This window comes from Geotrypetes seraphini, chromosome 10 (assembly GCF_902459505.1).
Source record: "Geotrypetes seraphini chromosome 10, aGeoSer1.1, whole genome shotgun sequence".
Taxonomy (NCBI): domain Eukaryota; kingdom Metazoa; phylum Chordata; class Amphibia; order Gymnophiona; family Dermophiidae; genus Geotrypetes; species Geotrypetes seraphini.
The window spans coordinates 74,073,585-74,097,096 of record NC_047093.1 but is presented as its reverse complement, the minus strand read 5'-3'; the positions used below and the strand labels follow the sequence as shown (position 1 = coordinate 74,097,096).

Sequence of the window (23,512 nt, the reverse complement as noted above, 5' to 3'; positions counted from 1 at the left end):
TCTATCCAAGGCTCAAAGAAGGCACAAAGTAAAGTTGAGCAAATACTTAACTGAAAAGTCCAATGAACTTAGTAGAAGAGCAACCCGACCATCCTGGAATCAATCAGTTCATTAAACGTAACAAAGTTCAAGTCCAATCAAGAACTGAAGTGCTGATGTGTAGTGATAACTTCAATGCATGTGCAAAATCATTTCAATTCATTCCAAAGATATAGAAAAGTCAAACTCCAGTGTAGAAAAGTGCTGTGAAATTGGTATCAAAGACGTTCATAATCTTTATTATGTCACGGCTCTATCTCAACTTACAAAAATATATGTTAAAAACAAATAACTCAATAATTCCAAAAATACATTGATTCAGTATCCAATAGTGCTGGAAAAGTTCTTGCGGCTAGAAGTGAAGCCAAATCTTCTTGGTACTCCTGATGGCAGGAGTACCAAGAAGATTTGGCTTCACTTCTAGCCGCAAGAACTTTTCCAGCGTTATTGGATACTGAATCAATGTATTTTTGGAATTATTGAGTTATTTGTTTTTAACATATATTTTTGTAAGTTGAGATAGAGCTGTGACATAATAAAGATTATTATCATTATCTAATCATCACAGAATACTAGTGATTGACTCCCTAATAGTAGATATATCAAAGACGTTCCACATTCGACCAGACACTAGCAGGGCCTGGACGGCAACAAAATTCCTAGCTCTTCCTCAACACAGGCCGTGTTTCGATAAGGTCTTTATCAAGAGAAGGAACAGAGCTACAAAGTAAAATATGCAAACACTCATATACAAAAACGGAAACAAACTTGAACCAAACAACTAAACTAAAGTCAAGGCTACCATACCGGGTGGAGAGTCCATGCCGGAACTACCAACAACACCATAGAAGTAGGCGTAAGTCATAAGAGCAGAGGAGGGGGCGGAACAATAAATAGCAAAAAAATCAATTAAAATAACTTTAATGAAACTACAAAGTAGACAAATTTAGCGACGAATCAGCCACTCAACCTCGCGATTCAAGCCATTAGGAACAACTGTCCGCCAAGCAAAAATCAGACGTTGCTCATGATAAGTAAGCAAATGGGAAATGTCACCTCCAAAACGAGCAGAAAATTGTTTAAATACACAAAAACGCAAATCAGAGAGTCTGTGATTAAACTGAATCCAATGATCCACCATTCTTTTTTTTATAATTCTATAGTTCTGATGCAACTAAGATGTTCGGCAATACGAGCCTTAATGGCTCGTTTAGTCTGACCCACATAAAGCTTCTGACATGGGCAGAATATGCCATATACCACTTGGGTAGAATTACATTCCGTTTATTGATGTAAAGAAAACTGTATATTGGTGTTAGGTATAAAAACCTTATCAATACTTAAAGAGTATTGAAAGTACCTACAACTATAACATGGGGTATGACCAGTCTCAGTGTTAGAATGTTTAATAGAGAGGTTGGCAGATTTTAAACGTTTTCCTAAGTTTTTCCCCCGCTTAAACGCAAATCTCGGGCGATTGCCAAATACAGGGAGGTAACCTAATAAGTGGAGAAGGGGACGAAATGTGAGGTTATTAAATTTGCAGATGACACCAAACTCTGCAGCAGGGTTAGAACCATGGAAGACTGTGAAGACCTGCAAAGAGACCTAACGAAACTGGAAGAGTGGGCAAAAAAGTGGCAAATGATCTTTAATATAGAGAAATGCAAGGTCATTCATGTAGGGAAAAAGAACCCGATGTTCAGTTACAAAATGGGGGGATCATTGCTAGGGGTAAGTAACCTTGAAAGAGACCTGGGTGTGTTAGTGGATACAACAATGAAAGCATCGGCACAATGTGCGACAGCCTCAAAGAAAGCAAACAGAATGTTGGGTATCATCAAAAAGGGTATCACGACCAGGACGAAGGAAGTCATCATGCCGCTGTATCGTGCAATGGTGCACCCGCATCTGGAGTACTGTGTCCAGTACTGGTCGCCGTACCTCAAAAAGGACATGGCGATACTTGAGGGAGTCCAGAGAAGAGCAACTAAATTGGTAAGAGGTATGGAAAACTTTTCATACGCTGACAGGTTGGAAAAGCTGGGGCTATTCTCCCTGGAAAAGCGGAGACTTAGAGGAGACATGATAGAAACCTTCAAAATCCTGAAAGGCATAGAGAAGGTAGACAGGGACAGATTCTTCAGACTGTGGGGAACCACAAGTACAAGGGGGCACTCTGAGAAATTGAAAGGGGACAGGTTTAGAACAAATGCTAGGAAGTTCTTCTTTACTCAGAGGGTGGTGGACACACGGAACACACTCCCGGAGGTTGTGATAGGGCAGAGCACGCTACGGGGGTTCAAGGAAGGTTTAGATAAATTCCTGAAGGATAAGGGGATTGAGGGGTACAGATAGAAGTAAAGATAGGTTATAGGAAAAGTCAGGGACCACCTAACAGGTCATGGACCTGATGGGCCGCCACGGGTGCAGACTGCTGGGCACGATGGACCTCTGGTCTGACCCAGCGGAGGCAACTTCCTATGTTCTTATGTTCTTAAGAATTTTCAAAATTGAGTACTCCAAAGGAAGAAGGCCCAAGTCTGAATTACTTGGGGGAAACTTCCAGTGGATATGGGGCAAGGGCAGGAGATCGGTATTGCTTAGGGATGTGCATTTATTAGTGCACACTTGGTTCATTAGTGTGCCTTAAAAAAATTAGTACATGCAAATTCAATATAATGCATATTAATGTACGAATGAACATGTGCAAAGTCAATTTTCACATGTTAAAATTTCTATTTACAAAAAATTTGGAAACAAACTAAAAGAATGTCTCGAAATCAGGAAGAATGTCCAAAAATGAGCCTTTATATTTTTTTGTGTGTGCACACCCCTAGTGGTGCTTATCCAAGAAGGAAGGAAGAAGAAGGCTAATCTGAAACCTTATTTTATTACTGATGCCTTTTCCTGAATCAGTTTCTGGAATAGTTTGGAAGATGATAATACTAGTTCTGTGTAGGTTGGTTTTGTTTTGGGGTTTTTTGTTTTTTTGTTATTTATCTATGCAAGTTTTAGATTTTGATTTGTCTCTGCTCTTTTAGTTAATTAGTTGTCTTTTATGAACTTCTTGTATTCTTTTTAACTCCTATTTTTACTCTTGAAAAGTTTGTGTATGTATCTTTGTAACCTGTTCTGGGCTCCTGGGGAGGATGGGCTATAAAAATGAACAAATAAATAAATATTATCTCTTTCCTATGCAAGAATGGAGTTCCATTCTGTCCTCCCTTTTGTTTGTATGATACACTGTTTGTTGTACACTGTTTGTTGTACACTGCCGAGAAGTAACACTCATAAGTTGTATATCAAGTTTTTAATAAACCTGAAACTAGAGGAAATAAGCACTGCTGGCATCAGGAGCTTTTTTAACACTCAGAAAGAGCCAGTGGCATAATAAGGGGGGGGGAAAGGGGGCAGGAATGCCCCGGGCGCTGTCTTTCTAAGGGTGCGGCACCCCTCCTCCTCTCTGCCCCCCCTGTTCTCCTTGCCATGCATGCACGCCCCTTGCCTTCCCCTATACCTCTTTTACTTCCCTGGCCCTAGCGTGAGGTTGTTGCCCGCCTCGGCATTGGCGCTCTCTCTGATGTCACTTCCGGGACCCATGCCTAGGAAGTGGCATCATAGGGTGAGCCGAGACCAACGTGGGCATGCTGCTCACGCTGGAGAAGTTAAAAAGGGAAGGGGAAAGGGAAGGGGGCATGGGAAAGAAGGGAGGGAGGGGCACCGCTCACCCTTACCATACTGCTGGAAAGAGCTCTGTCTTATAGTTTATCTCATATGTAGGGTGTATAAAAAGAGAGAAAAAAATAGACTGGGAATAAACAAGATACAGGAATAAGGAATTTATCTTACACAGCAGTAACAGTGAGGGAAGCTGGTGCATGATATAACCCCCCCCCCCCCCACCACCACCACCACCAATGAGGGGTCTCTTCAATGCACCTTCCCCTTCATACCTCTTAACATTTTCTGTTTTTCACTGGTTGTGATCAAGGTCTTCTACCCAGTGCTTGCACTGGCTCAAGCCTGCCCTCTGACATGTCTTGGTCCTGCAACAGGAAGTTACATCAGAGGGAATCTTATACAGCACTGTGTATGTTTGATGGTTTAAGTACAGTAAAGATTACAAGATTTTTATAAATTTGTTCCCCAGAGGAGATCCCTAGGTACCTTTAAAAAGCCAACCCTGTATGAGCAAATTATGAGAGTTGTCAATCATCAGTCAAAGGGCTTTCAGTAGATTCTCTGTATGTTTGCTGCAGAGAGGATCAAGGTTACACCAGCAGCACCCCCATACAAACATCTAGCATGCTAAGCACAGTGACACCCTGCTTTCCATGGCCATAGTTAGATAGGATTCCTCCAGAGCATTGCATGGCAGATCTCTTTTAAAATGCCATGACACCACTGAAGCAATAGCATACACCTAAAGTGGCCCCAGTTCGAGATATGATGGTTTTGCTGATGTATTTGGTGGGATCTCAGCTACTGAAGGGGGAAATTATCAAGTTGTGGTAAAAAGCAAGTTCTTGCCACACCTTGATTTACCACAGGAGTCACCAACTGTAGGCTGCTTACTCCCATGGTAAAGGCCAAACCTACCTGTGAGCCAACTCACACAAAGCAGTAGTCCATCAACCTGGAAGCATGGACCTCAAAACTAAAGGCACAATTTTTGAGACAGTTCCACAAGGGTAGGAGCGACTGGGAATCACTCCTGGCCAAGTTCATCTCTAGACCACCAGGTAGGGGCTATTAGGCCTCTGGGAAAGAGGGGCTTTGAGGAATGGCATTATCATCAGGGGTCCAGACAGGGAGGCCTTGGATTGGGGATGCAGATGGGGGAGGTTCACATTTGGGGGGAGTGTAAGTAATGCTCAGGGAAGTGGTGGGGACAGTTGATTTCAGTGAGTCCAATTTTAGTTTTCCTGGATATCCAGAGCAGATGATTGAGATCTATTTTGGGTTCCCTTGAAATTCATCAAGATCCATTAGAAGGGAAGAAATTCCATGGAATTCCCTGAGTGAGATCTGAAATTTTCATCAAACTCAGCCTGGTCTGAAACACAGCTCAGCTCAAAGAGGGAACTATCAATTGTTTGCATGTTTCTGACTGGGATTCTGTGCTACAAAATCTTCCACAGCAGCAGCTACATGAAGAAGCAACATACTTGTGCTGTTACTGCCCTCTGGTGAAACCTGCTTAAAAATATATTCCTTTTTTGTTCCCCCATGTTCAATAGTTTTTAATTGATCACTGCACAAAAATACAACAATAAACAGAGTATAACAAAACAGTTCTTGTCACCCATTTTTGCATTATCCTCCAGGAACTCCCTCCCCCCACCCATATAACAGTGAACAATTTTATTGATGACTGCATAAATCTACAAGACAAAAAATGGGATATGATAAATGTTAAATGAGTAGAGAAAAAGATTAACCAAAAACAAATAGATCCACAAAAGAGGTTAATCAGAGCAAAAAGTCATCAAAATAAATGATACTACTTATGGGAACTAAGCAATCTATCTTGTACCACTAAATCACAAGATAAGTGCCTTTTTGGCTTTTTTTATATGTCTTTGCTGTAATTTGCTTATTTGCACCAGTTTTGCTGCTATATTCTGTGCCTTGCATATTTGCACAGTTCAATTGTTGCCAATTTGCACAGTAAAATTATTGCTTATTTGCACATTCCAAGTTACTGTTAGGTAGTTGTCGGTTTACATGTATGCAAATTTGCACAGTCTTTATAAAGTAAAAAGAAAAAATTAAAAAATTATTAAATATAAACTATCAAATAAAAATATTGGATAGACACTTTAAATTATAAAGAGTAGTAAAGTGATATATTAAAATTATGACGAATTAAGTCACACATTCATCATGAAGGTTTTTTAGATCGATGAAAGACAACCGCGCCACAATTCCATATGTGGGCTATAACACTATAATCTGCAGGAGTGGCAACTCTGAGATCTTTTTCCTTCTCTTTTGTGGATCTATATGATAAATGTTAGCCAAGTTCCCATTCCAACTATCTCTCCCTTCCCTCCTCTCCTTCTTTATGTTTGGATTTGTTGATTAATAACAAAGAAAATTCCAACCCCCTCAAAAAGGTACTGTTACCTCAAAAGAATAAGCAATCAAGAGGTAAGTAAAACACTAAGGGCTCCTTTTACGAAGGTGCGCTAGCGGTTTTAGCACACGCTAGCCAAAAATCTACCGCCTGCTTAAAGGAGGCGCTAGCGGCTAACGCACATGGAATTGTAGCGCACGCTATTCTGCGCGTTAGGGCCCTAACGCACTTTTGTAAAAGGAGCCCTAAACAGATCATCAATAAATTTCAGATAATAGCTCTCCGAATCCCGCCCCACCCACCCACCCCTTATACAACCCACCAGATCAACAACAACAATGTCACCACTGTGGAACAAGGATGGGACAGAAGGATACAAATTGAGCAGCAATCCACAGGCCAGCATAGCCGTCCCAATTACATTCCAAAGCTATAAAAAGGTGCAATAAAAAATTATATAGAAAGTATCATTAATGTCAAAAAGGAATCAATTGAGAAAGCAAAACTATCCACCAACCACCACCCTCCAACCCCCCTGACCCCTGCCCAAATACCCAATAACCCAATCCTTTCTTTGAAACAACAAGCAATAACAAAGAAGAGAGAGAAGGAAAAAAAAAAGAAAGAGAAAAAAAAAAGCCACAACTGAAACCAAAATAGGATGAGACTCAGAACTGGTCACCAAAAAAATGTGAATATAAGTTCCATCATGGGTCAAACTGATGGTCCATTCCCACATCTTGTCTCCCATAGTAGCCATAATGGATTGTATGGAAAAGTGCTTAACAGGGAGAATATTTCCTTTTATTCATTTGCAGCTCCTAACATTGAAAATCAGCAATAGCAGAATATTGTAGAGCCCATGTAAGCACCACAAGGTTATATCTTTGCACCATACGTAGCATACATAAGGTGACCATACGTACCGTTTTCAAGGGAACAGTCCCGTTTTCGGGCCAACCGTCCTGTTGTCCCGACCCACCGCTTCGGGACACCAAAAATGTCCCATTTTCAGGAAGCTGTGCGCGGGGACACCAGGAAGGCAGATAACTTTCCCTCCCTGCCCCGCAGTTTGAAAACCTGGGCCGCCGCCGCTGCTTCTTGTTCTTCCTGACGTCAATTTTGACGTCAAAGAGGAAGTTCGGGGCCAGCCAATCGCTGCTTGACTGGCCCGAACTTCCTTTCCAACGTCAAAATTGACGTTGGGAAGAAGCCAAGTGGCGGCGGCCCAGCATTTCAATCGGACAAGCAGGGAGGCAGACAGGCAAGCAGCGGCGGTACATGGGCCGGCGGGTGGGCAGGGGGGTTGAATTACGCGGGGGGAGGGGTTTGAATCGCGCGGGGGTGGTTGAATCTGTGGGTGGGGGTGGTGAATCAAGCACTGAAGAGAGGTTAAGGAGGCAGGCAAGCAGGCTGGCTTCGGGGGAGGGACAAAGGCAAGAGGCATTGGGGGCACTAAGGACACAGGACAGGCACTGGGGGCACCATGGACATGGGAAGGAGTCACTGGGGGCACTATGGACATGGGAAGGAGGCACTGGGGGCACTAGGGACTCAGGACAGAGGCACTGGGGGGCACTATGGACATGGGAAGGAGGCATTGGGGGCACTATGGACATAGGAAGGAAGGAGGGAGGGAATAGAAAGGGACAATTGTTGGACCTGAGTAAAGAAAGAAAGAAAAAAAATGAAAGAAAGGATACACAGTAAGAAGGAATTACAACCAGAGACTCATGAAATCACCAGACAGCAAAGGTAGGAAAAATGATTTTATTTTCAATTTAGTGATCAAAACGTGTCAGTTTTGAGAATTTATATCTGCGGTCTATATTTTGCACTATATTTGTCTATTTTTCTATAGTTACTGAGGTGACATTGCATATTTTAAAGTCATTTGCCTTCACATCTTTGAAACCCCCCCAAATATAAATTATAATTAACATTTTCTCTGCGTATAGTTTGCTTTGTAATTTTTTTTAATTTTAAGGTTACCATTATGAATTAATATGAAGATATTATGTGTACATGAAAAATGAATGGAAGAAATTGGGGGTGGGATTGGGGGCGGGGCTAGGGTTGGGGCGGGGCTAGGGTGGGATTGGGGCGGGGCTAGGGCAGGATTGACAATTAATAGATGTCCCCTTTTGATGAAAAAAATAAATGGTCACATTAAGCATACAGTGTAGTAAATCTATCCACTAGGATTCAATTCTTCCAGATTCATAGCACTGGATTTTTATACCAGCTTAGAAGCAGAAGCAGCAAAGGCTCTTTTACAAAACTGCGCTAGCAGTTTCTAGCGCAGAGAGCCGTGCTGAATGGCCCGCGCTGCTCCTGACGCTCATAGGAACTCTATGAGCGTCGGGAGCAGCACAGGCCATTCAGCACGGCTCCCCGCACTAGAAACTGCTAGCGCAGTTTCGTAAAAAGAGGCCTATATTTACACACCTCTTAAGGAGGTTGGCCATTTCTACTAAATATAATCTATTCGTATTTACACACATCCCTGAAAGTTCTAGTTTTCTCTCTCTGTCAGCTTCATAATTTCAGTTGAAGTAGTCTGAGAAAAGGATAGTCTTTATCTATTTCTTGAATTTTCTGGTATCCTTTTCTAGCTTTAATTCCTTCGGTAGGGCATTCCACCATGTTGGGGCCATTACCGAGAACATTCATGCCCTGGTGCTTTTGTATTTGACGTCTTTGAAGGAGGGTATTTGTAGTAAGGATTTTTGGCTCGAATGCAGAGCGCGTAGGGGTAAATGGTTTTGTAGTCTGGCTGCTAGATATTGTGGTTCTGAGAGGTGAACAGTTTTGTGCGTTACCAATAAGATTTTTAATTTCACCCTGATCTCAGTCGGGAGCCAGTGTAAGTCTTTTAGAAGTTTACATTTATTATATGCAGGTAGATTCTCCTTGAAAGGAGGGGGCTTTTCTATCTAGTTCTCTCATAGGCTTTCCTTCTCACCTGTATGAATAATTTGATTTTGTCCTCCTCTTGGTAAGTTTTCCTTAAATTTTGAAGATTTTGTATCTTCTATCTTTGTATTGTTTGATCTTTTGATTTTCTTTATGTATGTTGTATTTCTTATTAATCCTGTCTTACAACATGGCTACTTATTCAAGGGTATATCTTGATGTTTATATTGGGATATTGATAAATTAAAATAAATGAAAGATTTTAAAAATATATTTTTCTATAAAAAGTTTTAAAATTATTCTCCACCCAGATTTGTGTGCGTCTTTGTATGCCATGTGTGTTTGTTTTTTTTTGTGATTTTTTGTGTATATATGTGTTTGTGTGTGTGCCTGTGTTTATATTCCAGTGTTTTTCATGTAATGCAAAAATATGTCTAACCCACTTTATAAGTGGAGGGGCATAATCAAAAGAAACGTCTAAGTCTGTTTTGGGCCTAAGTCGCAAGTTGCTCAAAGTCGGACACAGGAAAAGGTCCATTTTCGAAAAATACATCCAACTTTTTTTTTTTTAATCATCTAACTGTTCGTCCAGCCATCTGATTGACCAGGCCGCTTAATCATCCATCTTTATACCCCATTTTTGTCCAAAAATTTGTTCAAGTCAAAAACGCTTAGAAAAAGGCCTTTTGGATGTGGGCGGGGTCAACAAAGTGATGGACTGGACACCCAAATATTGCACCAGAATAGCGGGGTACCTTACAGGACATTGCTGTGAACTTCATAAAAAGGGTGCCACATACACATCTCACCACAACCTTATAGGTCATGGTGAGCCCCCAAAAACACCCCCCAGAACTGACTAGACCAGGGGTGTCCAACCTTTTGGCTTCCTTGGGCCGCATTGGCTGAAAAAAAATTTTCTGGGGCGCTGCAAGCAAGACAAAAGGAGGGAGCCAGCAAGATGGTAAACACCTGGGGGCAGCACAGGAAAACACTGCATCACCCTCGACTGGGGCCGCACAAAATACTTCACGGGGCTGCAGGTTGGATACCCCTGGACTAGACCCACCTGTCTACCACCCCACATAAGTGCAGGTGCCACTTATATGGCAGTAAAAAAGAGTTTTGGGGGGTTTGGGGAGGTGCACATGTTTCACCATGAATGCAGTGATTAGAGTGGCTTATGGGCCTGGGTCCTCCACTCCATGGTTCACTAACCCACCCCCCAAGACCACTAGGCTTTCCTATACCAAACTGCCAGGTGCTGATGTTCTGAAGGCAGATATGTAAAGTTGTTATTATGATTTTTATGGGGGTTGGGGGGTCAGTGATCACTGGGGCAATGTGTGGGATTCTGTACTTATCTGATCACTTTAGATACCTTCTGTGGACTTAGACTTGGGTTTAGATGGCCTAAGTCACAACGTCCAAGTTCCATCTAGGCAGTGTTATAAAACTTTCGGTTATACACGCAGTACGACTAAGTCTAGGATGTCCCACGTCCCGCACAAATCCCACCCTTGACACTCCTCCTGAAATGCCCCTTTTAGCTCTGGGCGTATACAGCACTGTGAAGGCCTAAGTCATTTTTAGATACGTCTAAAATCCAGTTCAATTATCGGCACTTGGACGACTTGTGTTACTGATCGTCCAAGTGCCAATTTAGGCCGGTTTTAGATGTAGTTCTATTTCAATTATGAGCCCCATAGGATTCAAGACAACTATCAATAAATTTGATAGACATTTTGCAGTTTTGAAAATTGTCATGTTTGGTACTGGGTTTTTTTTGCATATATTCCGTAAAACGTTTAAATTGGTTGTAATGTAATATATCTATTGTATTATTTTGTTTTATTGAAATATGTGCTGCATGAGAAGGCTGTACTGTAATTTGTTATCTTTATTTGGATGTTTCATTGTACTCTGCATAAAATTGCAGGATATACGTAATATAAATTTTTAAAATTAATTTATTAATTAAAACCAAGCAGAGTTGATCTATGGCAATAAGTTTCAAGTTTCTTAATATGTTTGATGAATCGCTTATTAAAATTACTAAACGATGAACAAAATCAAAATAGAGTATTTTAACAATATACTTTTAAACATGAGTCAGGAGGGAAAAAGCAAAAGTTACAATTTTCAATTTTGGTAGAAAAATGGAAAAAACAAGAGGGTGAGGGGTGGTTAAACTATAGCACAATTTGAAACCTCACTTAAGAAATTTAAATATTAAAAGCATCTTTAAACAGGTAAGATTTTAAAGATTTTTTGAATATTGTGACATCTTTTTCGTTTCTAATATATTGTGGCAGAGCGTTCCACCATTGAGGGCCCATCACAGAGAACATGTCCGATCTTCTTATTCCTATAATTTTCAATCAGTCCAACTCTTTCAATCCTGATAAATAAAATCTATTGTTCCATAATTAAATAGCTTATATCCCCAGATAAACCTAAGCTAAGGCTTCCAATTGAATCCAGATTTGCAAGATGAGGTTGAAATACTCCTTGATTTATCCCAGTGCATGCTGAGACTTGCAGTCTTGCTTTTCTTAGGGAATGCAATGGGGAAATCAGAACTACAAGTCGCTGCATGCAATGGGTTAACCCAGAACTGGATCAACCCTTTCCTGAGAATCTGGATCCAGTTGTCAGCCTTGTCCTAAGCCTATCTTATGCAAAAGCAGGAGGACTGGCAAGGATCCAAATCACATCATAATCTATACAAAAAATATGACTTGAAACCGTATAGAAAAATAAATAACTGTTAGAATGTCACTGTTCCTGGAAATTTATTCCAAATCATTGAGAATTTATCATTAATAGCTTGCCCTCTGGTGGCCACTAGCCTACGGTTTTTACTTGAAGACATCCTTTTGAGTTATAGGAAATGCAACACTTGCACATGGATTTTCCAGGATAAGAAACCAAATAAATAGGACCTAATCTCCACAACTTGCTGTTCACAAAATCAAATGATAGACTGGAAGCCAATTAAGATAAATCAAAATGAGCAAAGCTCTATTCCAATATCCTCCCCCCCTCCCATTTTCATATTTGTGTGGGAGAGCATTGGTTTGAGAATGTATGTGGAAGGGTTTTCCATGTGTGCATATACGTGTATATGAGTTTGTCTACTGAGAGCTGGGCAAAAGGGTCCACAATCAGTATGCAGTATGCCAAGCCAGAAAAAAGGTTTCACAATTAGTAATTCCCTATCTGCCCCGCTGGTTTCTCACTGACCAACCAGCTTAGGCAGTCATCAACAACAACTATGTATTATTTCTATAACACTACCAGGTGCATGCAGCACTGTACATTGGACATGCAAGAGACGGTCCCTGCTCAAAATAGTTTACAATCTAATTATAATAGACACACAGGACAAAAGGAGTCAGAACATAGTGCTCATGTAGGGAACTAGAGAGGGTCTGATTTGCCCCGATTGGTCAATGAGACTTTATGACATCACAACCCCTCCATGACATCAGGTGAGAAATCCAGCCATAGCATCCATCTTATTTTACATATGTATATACAGAGAAGTATCCCAGCAAAACTCTGCCCAGTAGCTGCTAATACAGAGGAATGTAAACATGACTGGCGGCTAGTCCCTGGCTTGCACTGTGAACCTCTGGTAACTATGGAGACAACAAGGCCAGCTTTGTACACAGTAAGCAGAAAAGGAAATCATGGCCAAGATCCTTTATTTCACTTCAATTGAAAGGTCCTGGCCACATTAGACCTACACTTTCATTATGACATAGAAAGGGAGAAGAAAGAGCACCCCATCAGTCACACTTTTGGGGGCAACGGTGGCTGACGGAAAGGGAAGAAGATGTGGAAGAATCCATCAGAGAGTTTTTCTGTGATTGGAATACGATATTTTGAAAGGCACAAAGGAGAGGTAAGGGCTGGTTATACATTCTTTGAATATACATTGGGGCATAATACACAACAAACATGTAACTTGTGATTTCACTGCTGAAAAGGGATGGTGTCATGCTTTTGTATTAGATCAGCGGTCTCAAACTTGCGGCCCACCAGGTACTATTTTGAGGCCCTCAGACTCTGTACGCAATTGTCCACTCCACAAGTGTCCGGTGGTCGCGTCCAGCAGTCGCTGTAACCTCACGCAAGCGCTTTCCTGTATGTGATTGTGAGGTGGAGTCCAATCACGTGCAGACACAGGAAAGCGCTTGAATGAGGTTACAGCAGTGAAGCGGGCAATGTTCCAGAACGTAAGGTAACCGTTGGAGCAATGGTTGGAGGCAGTGCAGCTTATGCGTGTTTTCAGTGCTGGAGGAGGTGAGAGCTGAAGGCGGTTGCGGATGCCTGTTACAACTGTTATAATCTTTTGTTAATTCAAAGGAAAAGGAAAGATGTTAAACTTTAACTGTGAGGGCCGCAGAAAAAATAGAGTACTTGGAGGGCCGCAGAATAATAGTTAATGTTTTAGTAAAGAAATGGCAATTTTGCATGAGGTAAAACTCTATAGTTTATAAATCTTTCCTTTAACAGTTAAAGGAAAAGATTTATAAACTATAAAGAGTTTTACCTCATGCAAAATTGTCATTTCTTTAATAAGACATCAACTATTTTTTTTCTGCAATCCTCCAAGTACCTACAAATCCAAAATGTGGCCCTGCAAAGGGTTTGAGTTTGAAACCACTGTATTAGATGAATGCTTTTGTCAACACTAAAATAGTTCAGCTTTGAATCAAACAGCTATGAAATCAGCAGGAAGAAAAGGACAGGATGAGTCCAATCTGCTTGTATTGCTTTCTCCTCCCTCCCAACCCCCCCAACCCCCGCTTTCTCCTCCCTCCCAACCCTCCCCCCCCCAAAAAAAAAAAAAAGGTTAGTATAATGATTAGGTTCCTTTGCCTAATGTGCCAGACCCAGGACCTAGTGAGCTGGTTTGACTTACCAGCAATCAAGATGGTAAGAGATATCTAGAAGTAAACAGGGAGCTGTTTTAACCTCTCTGGGAAACACACTGCAGCTAGCACATTTTTAGGTCAAAAATAACGAAAAGGTCTTGATTTTAGCTAACAACGAGGGAGTTGTCAGTTCTCTTAGGCTTCCGTGGCTGGCATCATGATTGTTGCAGTTGTCCGGGTCTCACCACGTCACCTTTTATCAATTCCTTCGTTAAAAATTATTAGTACAAGAAGACAATTTATCTTCTCATGTACAGCTCCCCAGATTTGGAATGCGCTTCCCATGTTTTTACGGGAGGAGAAGGTGTTTGGGAAATTTAAAAGCGAATTAAAAACCTTTCTGTTTAAAGATGCATTTGCAAATTAAATAAATTTTATTATAAAGTGTTATTTTAGTGAATTATTCTGCTTTTTTTTTTTTTTTTTTTTTTTTATAACTTCCTTTTGTTTTTTCCCTGTATGTTCTTTCTTTACTATAAAAAAAAAATGTATTTCATCCCCTCTTACCTTTTGTTTATATTATAATTAATTAAGTGTATGTAATGTTTTTGTTTCCTTATGTAAATTTTATTGTACATCGCTTAGAAATCCGATTAAGCGATTGAACAAGCCAATTATTAAACTTGAAACTTGAAACTTGGGTAGGAGGTGATCCTTCATCTAGAGCAGTGTTTCTCAACTCGGTCCTGGGGTACCCCCTTGCCAGTCAGGATATCCACATTGAATATGCATAAACTTGATTTGCATGCACTGCCTCCATTATATGCACATTTCTTTCATGCATGTTCATTGTGGATATCTTGAAAACCTGACTGGCAAGGGGGTACTCTAGGACCGAGTTGAAAAACACTGATCTATAGGGCACAAGCTATCAGATCTGCTCAGGTAGCATAAGACAGAAGGTCACTGTAAAATTGCACTTCTCTAGATATGTCCCTTCCCCTGCAAAAGAGGATTAAGTGAAAAAGTAAGTACAGATGGTTTACATCTATGATCAAAACTCAAAAAACGAATGCATTGCTTCCTCCAGGGCAGATGTTCAATCTTCTGGATTCCAGGGCAAATATTTAGAAGGGAATTCCAAAGCATACCAACAGGCTGTATCTTCTTCAGATTTTAATGGGCTTGGGGTTCCCTGAAGCATGGATGCCCAGAGCAACTGCCCTATTTGAACCTCCCTAATGCCAGTCCTGGTTTCCTCAATGGAGCAAGAGAATTTTGCTAAATGAAATGTTTTTGCCCTACAGTTTTAATAAGTAGCAATGATGAACTTGTTATGCTCCTTCCAGAGCCCTAGGGTGGCTCAGGAGGCTGTAATTGTGTATCATGTCACTTTAAATATCTCTTTCATGGATTAGAAGAGCAAGTTCCTTTTCCGAATGCCTTTGTCTTTGTATTATTTTGCTCCGTACTATTAAAATGCTCTGTTTTTATTTTACCCTGCCTTGAGCATTTACTTAAAAAGGTAGTTTATACAAATTAAATTAAAATGATATTAAGTGCACCTGGATTATAGCTAGAAAGCAGCACGGGAGGTAAACAACATTAATTAAATGAAAATTGGCTGGCTTTTTTCTGGTTTGCATATGAATTGAAGTCCTTGTTTTCCTAGGTGAACTCATGTACCTTTTCACCAGACTGTACGATTCTTCTTACCTGCTCCGATGACAGCAGGATCCACATTTGGAATGCAAAGAATGGCAAACTGTTGTATAAGGTCAAAGGGCATACAGGTAAAATTCTGCTTTCTTTCTGAGGGACTGTAGAACCCTGCAGTCATTCAAGAATACAGCTTAGAACTATCTCTGTAAAACAATCTATCAATTCTCAAAATGGCTCACCGTCGTTTTTTCCATATTTTCTAGTAGCCTCTGATTGTACGAGGCCATTAATATTAAAATGGTAGTACAGCGAGGTTATTAATATTAAAATGGCCTCTCTGTGCGATTCTCAAAAAGGAATACCCATCAATTTGTGAGGACTTGGGGCTGATGTTTACCAGCAGGGCCTGAGCTGTCATAGCTTTACTTTGCCGATTGGCTCAGGCACTGACAGGAAAATAAAGCAGCTCAGACCCGCCACCGGAAACGAATGGCCCGAATTCCCCCTCCCCTTCTGCAGAGCCCAAAATCAAGCCTGGTAGTCTAGTGCCCCCTCCCCTGCTGATACCCTCCTTGTAGAAGATTGGCAGGAGGGATGCTATTGTACTGAGAATCACTAGTAAAACAAAAATCGCTCCCACCACGGTTTTTTTTTTTTTTTTTACCATTATTCTAATTTGTATTTTACCATGATATTGGAGCTTAGAGAATTTGGCACTCAGTGAGAATTATTGGCTTTATGCCAATCATATTCTGTTTTGTTTTTTTTCTATTGATTCCACCACAGAGAAGGCTGTGGAACTACTACAGGTACTCGTCGACTTATGACCATAATTGGTTCTGACTGACAGTTCGTAAGTTGATCGGGATGTAAGTCGGCCTATGTTAGACTAAGCGTGACTTAGAATTACATGGTTCTAACTGTACCGAAAGTCATTCTCGCAGTTAGAACCTTGTAATCCCATGCATAGACTAATTTCTGTACATAGAACCATGTAATTTCTTATGAAATGAAGGAACGGTTAAGTTGCAATAAATCCTCGTGAGTGGTGTAACATCTACAAGTCATCGGAGTTAACAATACTGAAAATTGTCACTTAGAACCCTGTAATTCTAAGGTCGCGTAAGGTAAGAATACTTATTAGACTGAGTAATGATATTGTAATCAACTTAAAGTAATATTTTATCAACATTTTCTTACTTTCTAAGTCAAGCATAGCACAATCCCTTTGTGGTGAACATTCGTTGTGGCGCCTCCTCCTTTTGTTTTCATATCCCTCCTGCACTTGTTTTCTTATCCCTCCATTATAAGAAGTTCCTTGAGAGAACCCTCTCATTTCAAGCCGCTAAATTGAATGTATGGCTTGGAAAAATTATGTTAGAGGTCTCTTCCTATCTTGATTTTAGAAAATTGTTAAAGACTCAACTCTTTGATAGGCTGGTATCTTAATGCATTCTGCTTCATTTTTTTTCAATCAAGTTCCTTATATTCAACTTGATGTATTTTATCTATTCTATGTATTACTTCTTTCCCTGCCATGCCAGTATTTTCTGCATTCTATTGTTTTTAAGTCCATTATTCTAATTTGTATTTTATCTGTATCCCATGTATTAGCTCACCTTGTTGTGAACCGCCTAGAATTTTTTTGATAAGGCAGTATATAAGAATAAAATTATTATTATTTATATCATTACTGCTGCGTAGCGAGACTTGGGAGTGCGGGAGACTGGGGCTGCTAACAGCTGGCGGAGGAAACTGTAGTAAACGCATCGTAAAGTCAAACAGTCGTAAGTCGACGAGTACCTGTATTGCAATCCGTTTTGGTTATTGTGGCTAAAGATAATAGGTTGGCTCTGAATCTGTCTAAGATGGAGATAATGGTCATTAGTTGATCAGGGTTGCTTCGGTTAAGGTATATCAGCAGATGCAGCATTTGAGGGTGCTATTATTCTAAGACCACGGATTCAAGTTTCAAGTTTATTTACATTTGATGTATCGCTTATTAAAGCCATCATTCAGGATTCATTCTTCAAGCTGTACTTGGTGAGAAAATTGAAACCTATGATCACTGCTGTTGATTTCAGGAAAGTTTTGCAAAAATTAATTCTATCAAAGTTGGATGATTGTAATTTGTTATACCAGGATCTTTCTTCAGGTGCTATTAAATCTCTGCAGAATGCTGCTGCATGGTTACTTATTTACTTGTTTATTTCAAATATTTATAGTCTGCAAAATCTGTTAATTCTAGGTAGATTACAATATATGTTATGTGCAATCTCATATCTCGCTGAATCCTCATTAATTAGAGTTCTAGGCGGGTTACAGGCAATACACTGCTACAAAGAATTTTGTGTGAGGAGGGGAGATTTCTCTGTTCACTGAATCAGAGGTTTTAAGGTGTGGGGAGCTGCTATTGCCTCTGATGTTATGACAATGAGGAGGCTGTCATGCACACTGTGTAGACTCCTCCCACTGCCAAGAACAGAGAGCTACTATTGGCTCTTTCGAAAGATTCAGAGCATTTTTCAGTAAAAACTAGGGTTAACAGATGTCCGAGTATCCCCAAATATGTCCTCTTTTTGAGGACTCCCACGGGCGTCCGGGTGGCTTTTTTAATTTACCACTTTAGTCCGATTTTTGCCTTTTCAGGGGGTGGCGGTGGCAGCACTGAAAAAGAAATCATTCCTGCCTGGGTTGGCTTCATGCTTCGGAGCTCCTTCTTCTTCCTTCTACCTGTAACCCTTTTCTCATGGCCTTCTTCAGTGACTTGGTAGCAGCAGCGATCAGGACAGGCTGCTGGCATTGGGGCCTTCCCTCTGTGAGTCCCGCCTCTTTGTTTCAAATTCCTGTTTCTGCATAGGTGGGTCTTGCAGAGGGAATGCCAAGACGTTGGCAGCCTGTCTTGATCGCCGTCACTGCCGAGTCGCCGAAAAGGGCCGCAGGGAAGGGGTGGGGGATAATACTGAAATGGAGGGTTGATGAGGATACAGATGGGACAATGCTGAAAAGGGGAATGAGGTGATAGAGACACACAGAGGGAGCATTGCTGAAGGGGGATAGTGCTGGAAAAGGGGAATAGAAATAGAGACACAGAGAAGCAATGCTGAAAAAAGGGGAAGTTAAGGACAGAGACACAATGAAGATTCTGGGATGGGCACACAGAAGGGTGATGCTGGAAAAGAGGTGGAACGGTGACTGAAAAACACAGAAGGGAAATGCTGGATCAAGGAGAGATGGGGGCTCAGGCTGGATGGAATGGGGAGAAAGAGGGCCAACAAGTCATATGGAAGGGGCACAGAAAGAGAACAGACATTGGAAAGAATTGAGAGAATGAAGGGAAGATGAGAAAAGCAGAAACCCAGAGACAAAAGTTGTTTTTGTTTTGTTTTTTTTGCTTGAGGATAAAGTAGTATTATAGCTGTGTTAATAAATGTTTATAATTTGAAAATGGAAATAAGGTGATCTTTTAATTGAATATATTTTTTACTAGCTTTAAGAGACCAAAAAACCCTTCCTCAGGTCAGTACTGAGGTGGAGTACTGACCTGAAGAAGGAGATTTGGGTCTCTGAAAGTTGGGATTTGTCCAATAACACGGTATCTTATTTTCCATTTTTGTTTTGTTTCTATGTGATGATTGATGTTTGTCAGTCTTTTCAAATTTACATCTGCTGTCTTTATATTTTGCACAGTACTAGAAGACATGCACTGTTTATGTGGTGCTGCATTCTATGCTGAATCTGGCTTCTTAGGCTGCAGTTTCATTGCTATCTAAATATTCTATTTTTAATTTGTGGTTACTTATTCTATACTAGGTGAAAGTATATCTGTGTTCTGTACGTGCAAAAAAAAGGCATGCTTTTCTGTTGGCATTGACGGTGCAGAATTGATCTATACTATACTATACTACACTCTAGAACAACGTAGGGAGAGGGGAGACATGATTGAGACATTTAAATACATCACAGGACGTATCGAGGTGGAAGATGATATCTTCTTTCTCAGGGGACCCTCTGCCACCAGAGGGCATCCGCTCAAACTCAGGGGCGGGAAATTTCGTGGCGACATAAGGAAGTATTTCTTCACAGAAAGAGTGGTTGACCGTTGGAATGAGCTTCCAGCGCAGGTGATCGAGGCCAACAACGTGCTGGACTTCAAGAATAAATGGGATACATATGTGGGATCCCTACGAGGGTCAGAGGAGGAAAGAGGGGATCCCTAAGAGAGTCAATCTGAATAGTCACTAGGTATAGGCTTAAGAGGAAGGGACAGTACGGTGGGCAGACTTGATGGGCTATAGCCCTTTTTCTGCCGTCATCTTCTATGTTTCTATAATCTGGCCTGCTTAGTTTTACAATGGGTGTATTAATGTTCTAGTGCTCTTTATTTATTCAATTTTCTATACCATTCTCCCAGGGGAGTTCAGAATGGTTTTACATGAATTTATTCAGGTACTCAAGCATTTTTCCCTGTCTGTTCCGGTGGGCTCACAATCTATCTAATGTGCCTGGGCCAATGGGGGGATTAAGTGACTTGCCCAGGGTCACAAGGAGCAGCATAGGTTTGAACCTACAACCTCAGGGTGCTGAGGCTGTAGCTTTAACCACTGCGCCCACACACTCCCCACTACAAAGGTTAAGATGCTACCTTTTCCTAGGTGTGACTCATGGATTATCACTAAAAATATTTTTTTTCATATAGAGGAGAGTGTTTTTAAAAATGATTGACCCTGGGTGTCAAATATGCTAGGTAAGTCACTGATGGATGGACTCGGAGTTCCAGTCAGCGCTGACGGTTATCACAGATGCACAGCATGCACCAGTAGAGATCAACTCAGATCACATTGATCACCTTATTTTCTGGTGTGTGCTGTGTAGCAAGCAAAAAGAGCCTCTTTTCTCCTCCAATCTTTTGCACTGCATGTAGCCAGCAGCCACCAAGGCCCGAGGAGAGAAGGAAAGATTCAAGAGGTCAGCCAGGATACGGGAAGGACTTACTGCGTGGACAGTGCAGGTGCACCATTGTTCTGCTGCCTAAGTTAGCCTGGGACAAAATAAGATAATGCTCTCAGTCCTAAGATTAGGGGCAACTGAAAGGAGGATGTATCAGGAAGGTCCTTCCAAGTTTCCTGGGAAAGAGAAAAAGAAAAGGCTATGGCTTGGCTGCCAGGTCCTCAAGAAATAAACTTCATTGTAATAGATGCTATGGGGCTCATAATCGAAAGAGAAAAACGTCCAAAAACCGGCCTAAGTCAGCACTTGGACGAACATTTCTCAAAAACGTCCAAGCACCGAAAATAAAAATGGGTTTTAGACGTATTTCTAAACGACCTAGGCCTTCATAGTGCCGCTCAATGTCCAAAGCTAAACGGGGCATTTCAGGAGGCGTGTCGAGGGCAGGAGTTGGCCGGGACGTGGGCTGGCTTAGATTTAGTCGTACAGCATGTATAACCGAAAGTTATACAGCCCAGGATCGACGGAACTTGGACGTTGTGACTTAGACCAAGTAAAACATGGTCTAAGTCACAAAAACCCACCTAAACTCACCAGATAAGCACAGAAAACACATAACACAAACCCCCACACACTACCCCAGTGATCACCAACCCCTCCCCCCCCCATAAAAATTTTATTCACAACTTTAAATTTCAGCCTCCAGACCATCATCACCTGGCTGCCTGGCAAAGCAAAGCCTAGTCGTCCAGCCCAGAAGCAGCTTAAGTCGTCTTGGGGATGGGTTAGGGACCCATAGAGAGGAGGACCCATGCCCATAAACCCCTGTAATTACTGCATTGATACTTAAACTTGTGCACTGCCCTATACAACCGCAAAACCCTTTTGTACTGGCATATAAGTGGCTCCTGCAGCCATAAGGGCTATTGGGGTGGTACATAAGTGGGTCTAGGGGATTCTGGAGGTTGTTTGGGGGGCTCACCATCACCTATAAGGGAGCTGTAGTGAGGAGAAGTCATGGCACCCTTTTTGTGAAGTTCACAGCAGTGCCCTGTAAGGTACCCCACTATTTAGGTGGCATGTCTGGGTATGCAGTCCATTGCTTTGCAGACCCCTCCCACATCCAACAGGGCTTGTTCTAGGCGTTTTGGACTTGGACGGAAATGTGGTATAAAGATGGACGATTTAGTGGCTCGGACGAACAGATCGGCAGGATGTATAATTAGACGATTTTTGAAAGTTTAAAAAAGTTGGACGTATCTTTCGAAAATATGTCTTAGGCTCTTTTTAACTTTGGATGACTTGCGAGATGGACGTAAACAGACTTAGACGTCCCTTTCTATTATGCCCCTCCACGGATTTAAGATAAGTAGAGGATTTTTTTTGGGGGGGGGAACGGGTTTGACCATCTATAAGTTCTGCTCTGCATGTGTTACTGAGACCTCTGGGGCTATTTGCTATATGAGACCATTTGCTGAATGTTTTTAAAAGAGGTACTGAACCTGACTATGGTCAGGAAAGGGAGCTTGGCCAGGCTTTGAAATAAAGTCCACAGAGACTGCTATTTTGGTGTTTGGTTAGTGTTTTCAATTGCTTCAGATCTGTTACAGCTGGAGAACTGTTTAATGTTGTTTCCACATGGTTATAAACTCAAGGGTTGGTCCACTCCATTTTATAGACTCGCAACTGAAAGTCTGATATATCATGGGCGCAGTAGCACAAGAAAGGATGGGGGCACCATGGAGGGCAAGTCGCATGGAATTGCTACAACCCTGACTGCACACAGCAGGCAACTGCTTAAGTGAGGGGCGGGGCAAGGGGTAGGGCCACAAATATGGTAACCCTAGTAAAAACAAAAGGCAGAAAACAGTTGGAATGAGAAGGGGAAGGGAGCAATCTGAAGTAGGGCGATGCAGCTTTTTTCTCTCTGGTTAAGTTTTGTGGTAGCTGGCAGAGAATTTCTCTAAGCTGTTGGCTACCTCTATCCATATAGCTCTGGGGATCAGTTTCCCAGAACCCTGAATATACTGGTATAGGAAAAAATTATATTTGTCCTGTTTACCTGATTGTATTCTTCTGGTCTGCCTCCTGTGCACATAACCAGCCATAGGGTACAATAGGAGGCCAGGGGTTACATTTGTATAGAGTTATGCTACATAAAGTTATCAAACTATGAGATTATACATACAGTCTGAGGTAATGCATCACAAATAGCAGCATTAAAACAGCATACAACAAATTACTAACTACATTGTCTTTTTTCTTGCATATCATGCCCCAACTTCACAGTTTATTTATATACCGCAAAGCCGTGAAATTCTATGCGGTTTACATCATTTAAAATACATTTAAAATACAATAAAAGTTGAGGAGGATTAGAGAGTTAAGAACCAATGGCTAAAAACCCTAAAAATCTAATAATACCATAGTCTAAAATGTATGATCTTTTGGCTGTTCCACAAAGCCCAGGCATCATGTGCCCCATATAATTTGACCAGAATACTGGGGATTTATAGGCCAAATAGGCCCTTGTGGTCAAATAATGCCTTTGTTATCTATTCCATCTTTAGGGGGTACTTTTACTAAACTGCAGTAAAGAATTGGCCTTAGAGTGCCCTTATGTTAGTCTTTCTAAGGCCAATTTTACCATGACCATGTTTAAAAATTACCACAGAAACACTTACAACCGTCTATTAAAGAGACAACAGGGGCTTCCGCATTATCTGTGCACTAACAAGTTAGCATGTGATAATGTAGATGGGCTAACTGGTTAGTACAGGAACACCTACTTCCCATCTCAACACACTCTTCAAAAAAAATAATAATAATTACCACACGGTTAGCGCACATACATGGCAAAATTATCAAGGAACACTGGAAAAGAATAGACTCAGAAATGATCAGAGGAAGGACTTCTTTACGAAATTGGTGATAAATGAATGTAACATCTAGTAACAGAATGCAGTACAGCTGGGGT

At 41.2% G+C, this 23,512-nt stretch overlaps 1 protein-coding gene and 1 long non-coding RNA gene across 2 annotated transcripts in view; one reads left to right on the top strand and one right to left on the bottom strand.

The window, feature by feature from the left end:
* The window catches only part of LOC117367396, a 31,032-nt gene extending 23,926 nt beyond the window's left edge, over nt 1-7,106 (bottom strand). The window contains exons 1-2 of the long non-coding RNA XR_004540761.1: nt 7,048-7,106; nt 3,996-4,088 (exon numbers count right to left, since the gene is read on the bottom strand). This is a non-coding gene — a long non-coding RNA (uncharacterized LOC117367396). The remainder of the gene's footprint in view (nt 1-3,995; nt 4,089-7,047) is intronic.
* A 5,590-nt stretch (nt 7,107-12,696) lies between these two features.
* Nucleotides 12,697-23,512, top strand: part of WDR38 (WD repeat domain 38) — a 42,063-nt gene continuing 31,247 nt past the window's right edge. Inside the window, exons 1-2 of the mRNA XM_033961337.1 lie at nt 12,697-12,947; nt 15,596-15,716. Of these exons, the coding sequence (XP_033817228.1) occupies nt 12,879-12,947; nt 15,596-15,716 (190 nt within the window). The 5' untranslated portion in view covers nt 12,697-12,878. The remainder of the gene's footprint in view (nt 12,948-15,595; nt 15,717-23,512) is intronic.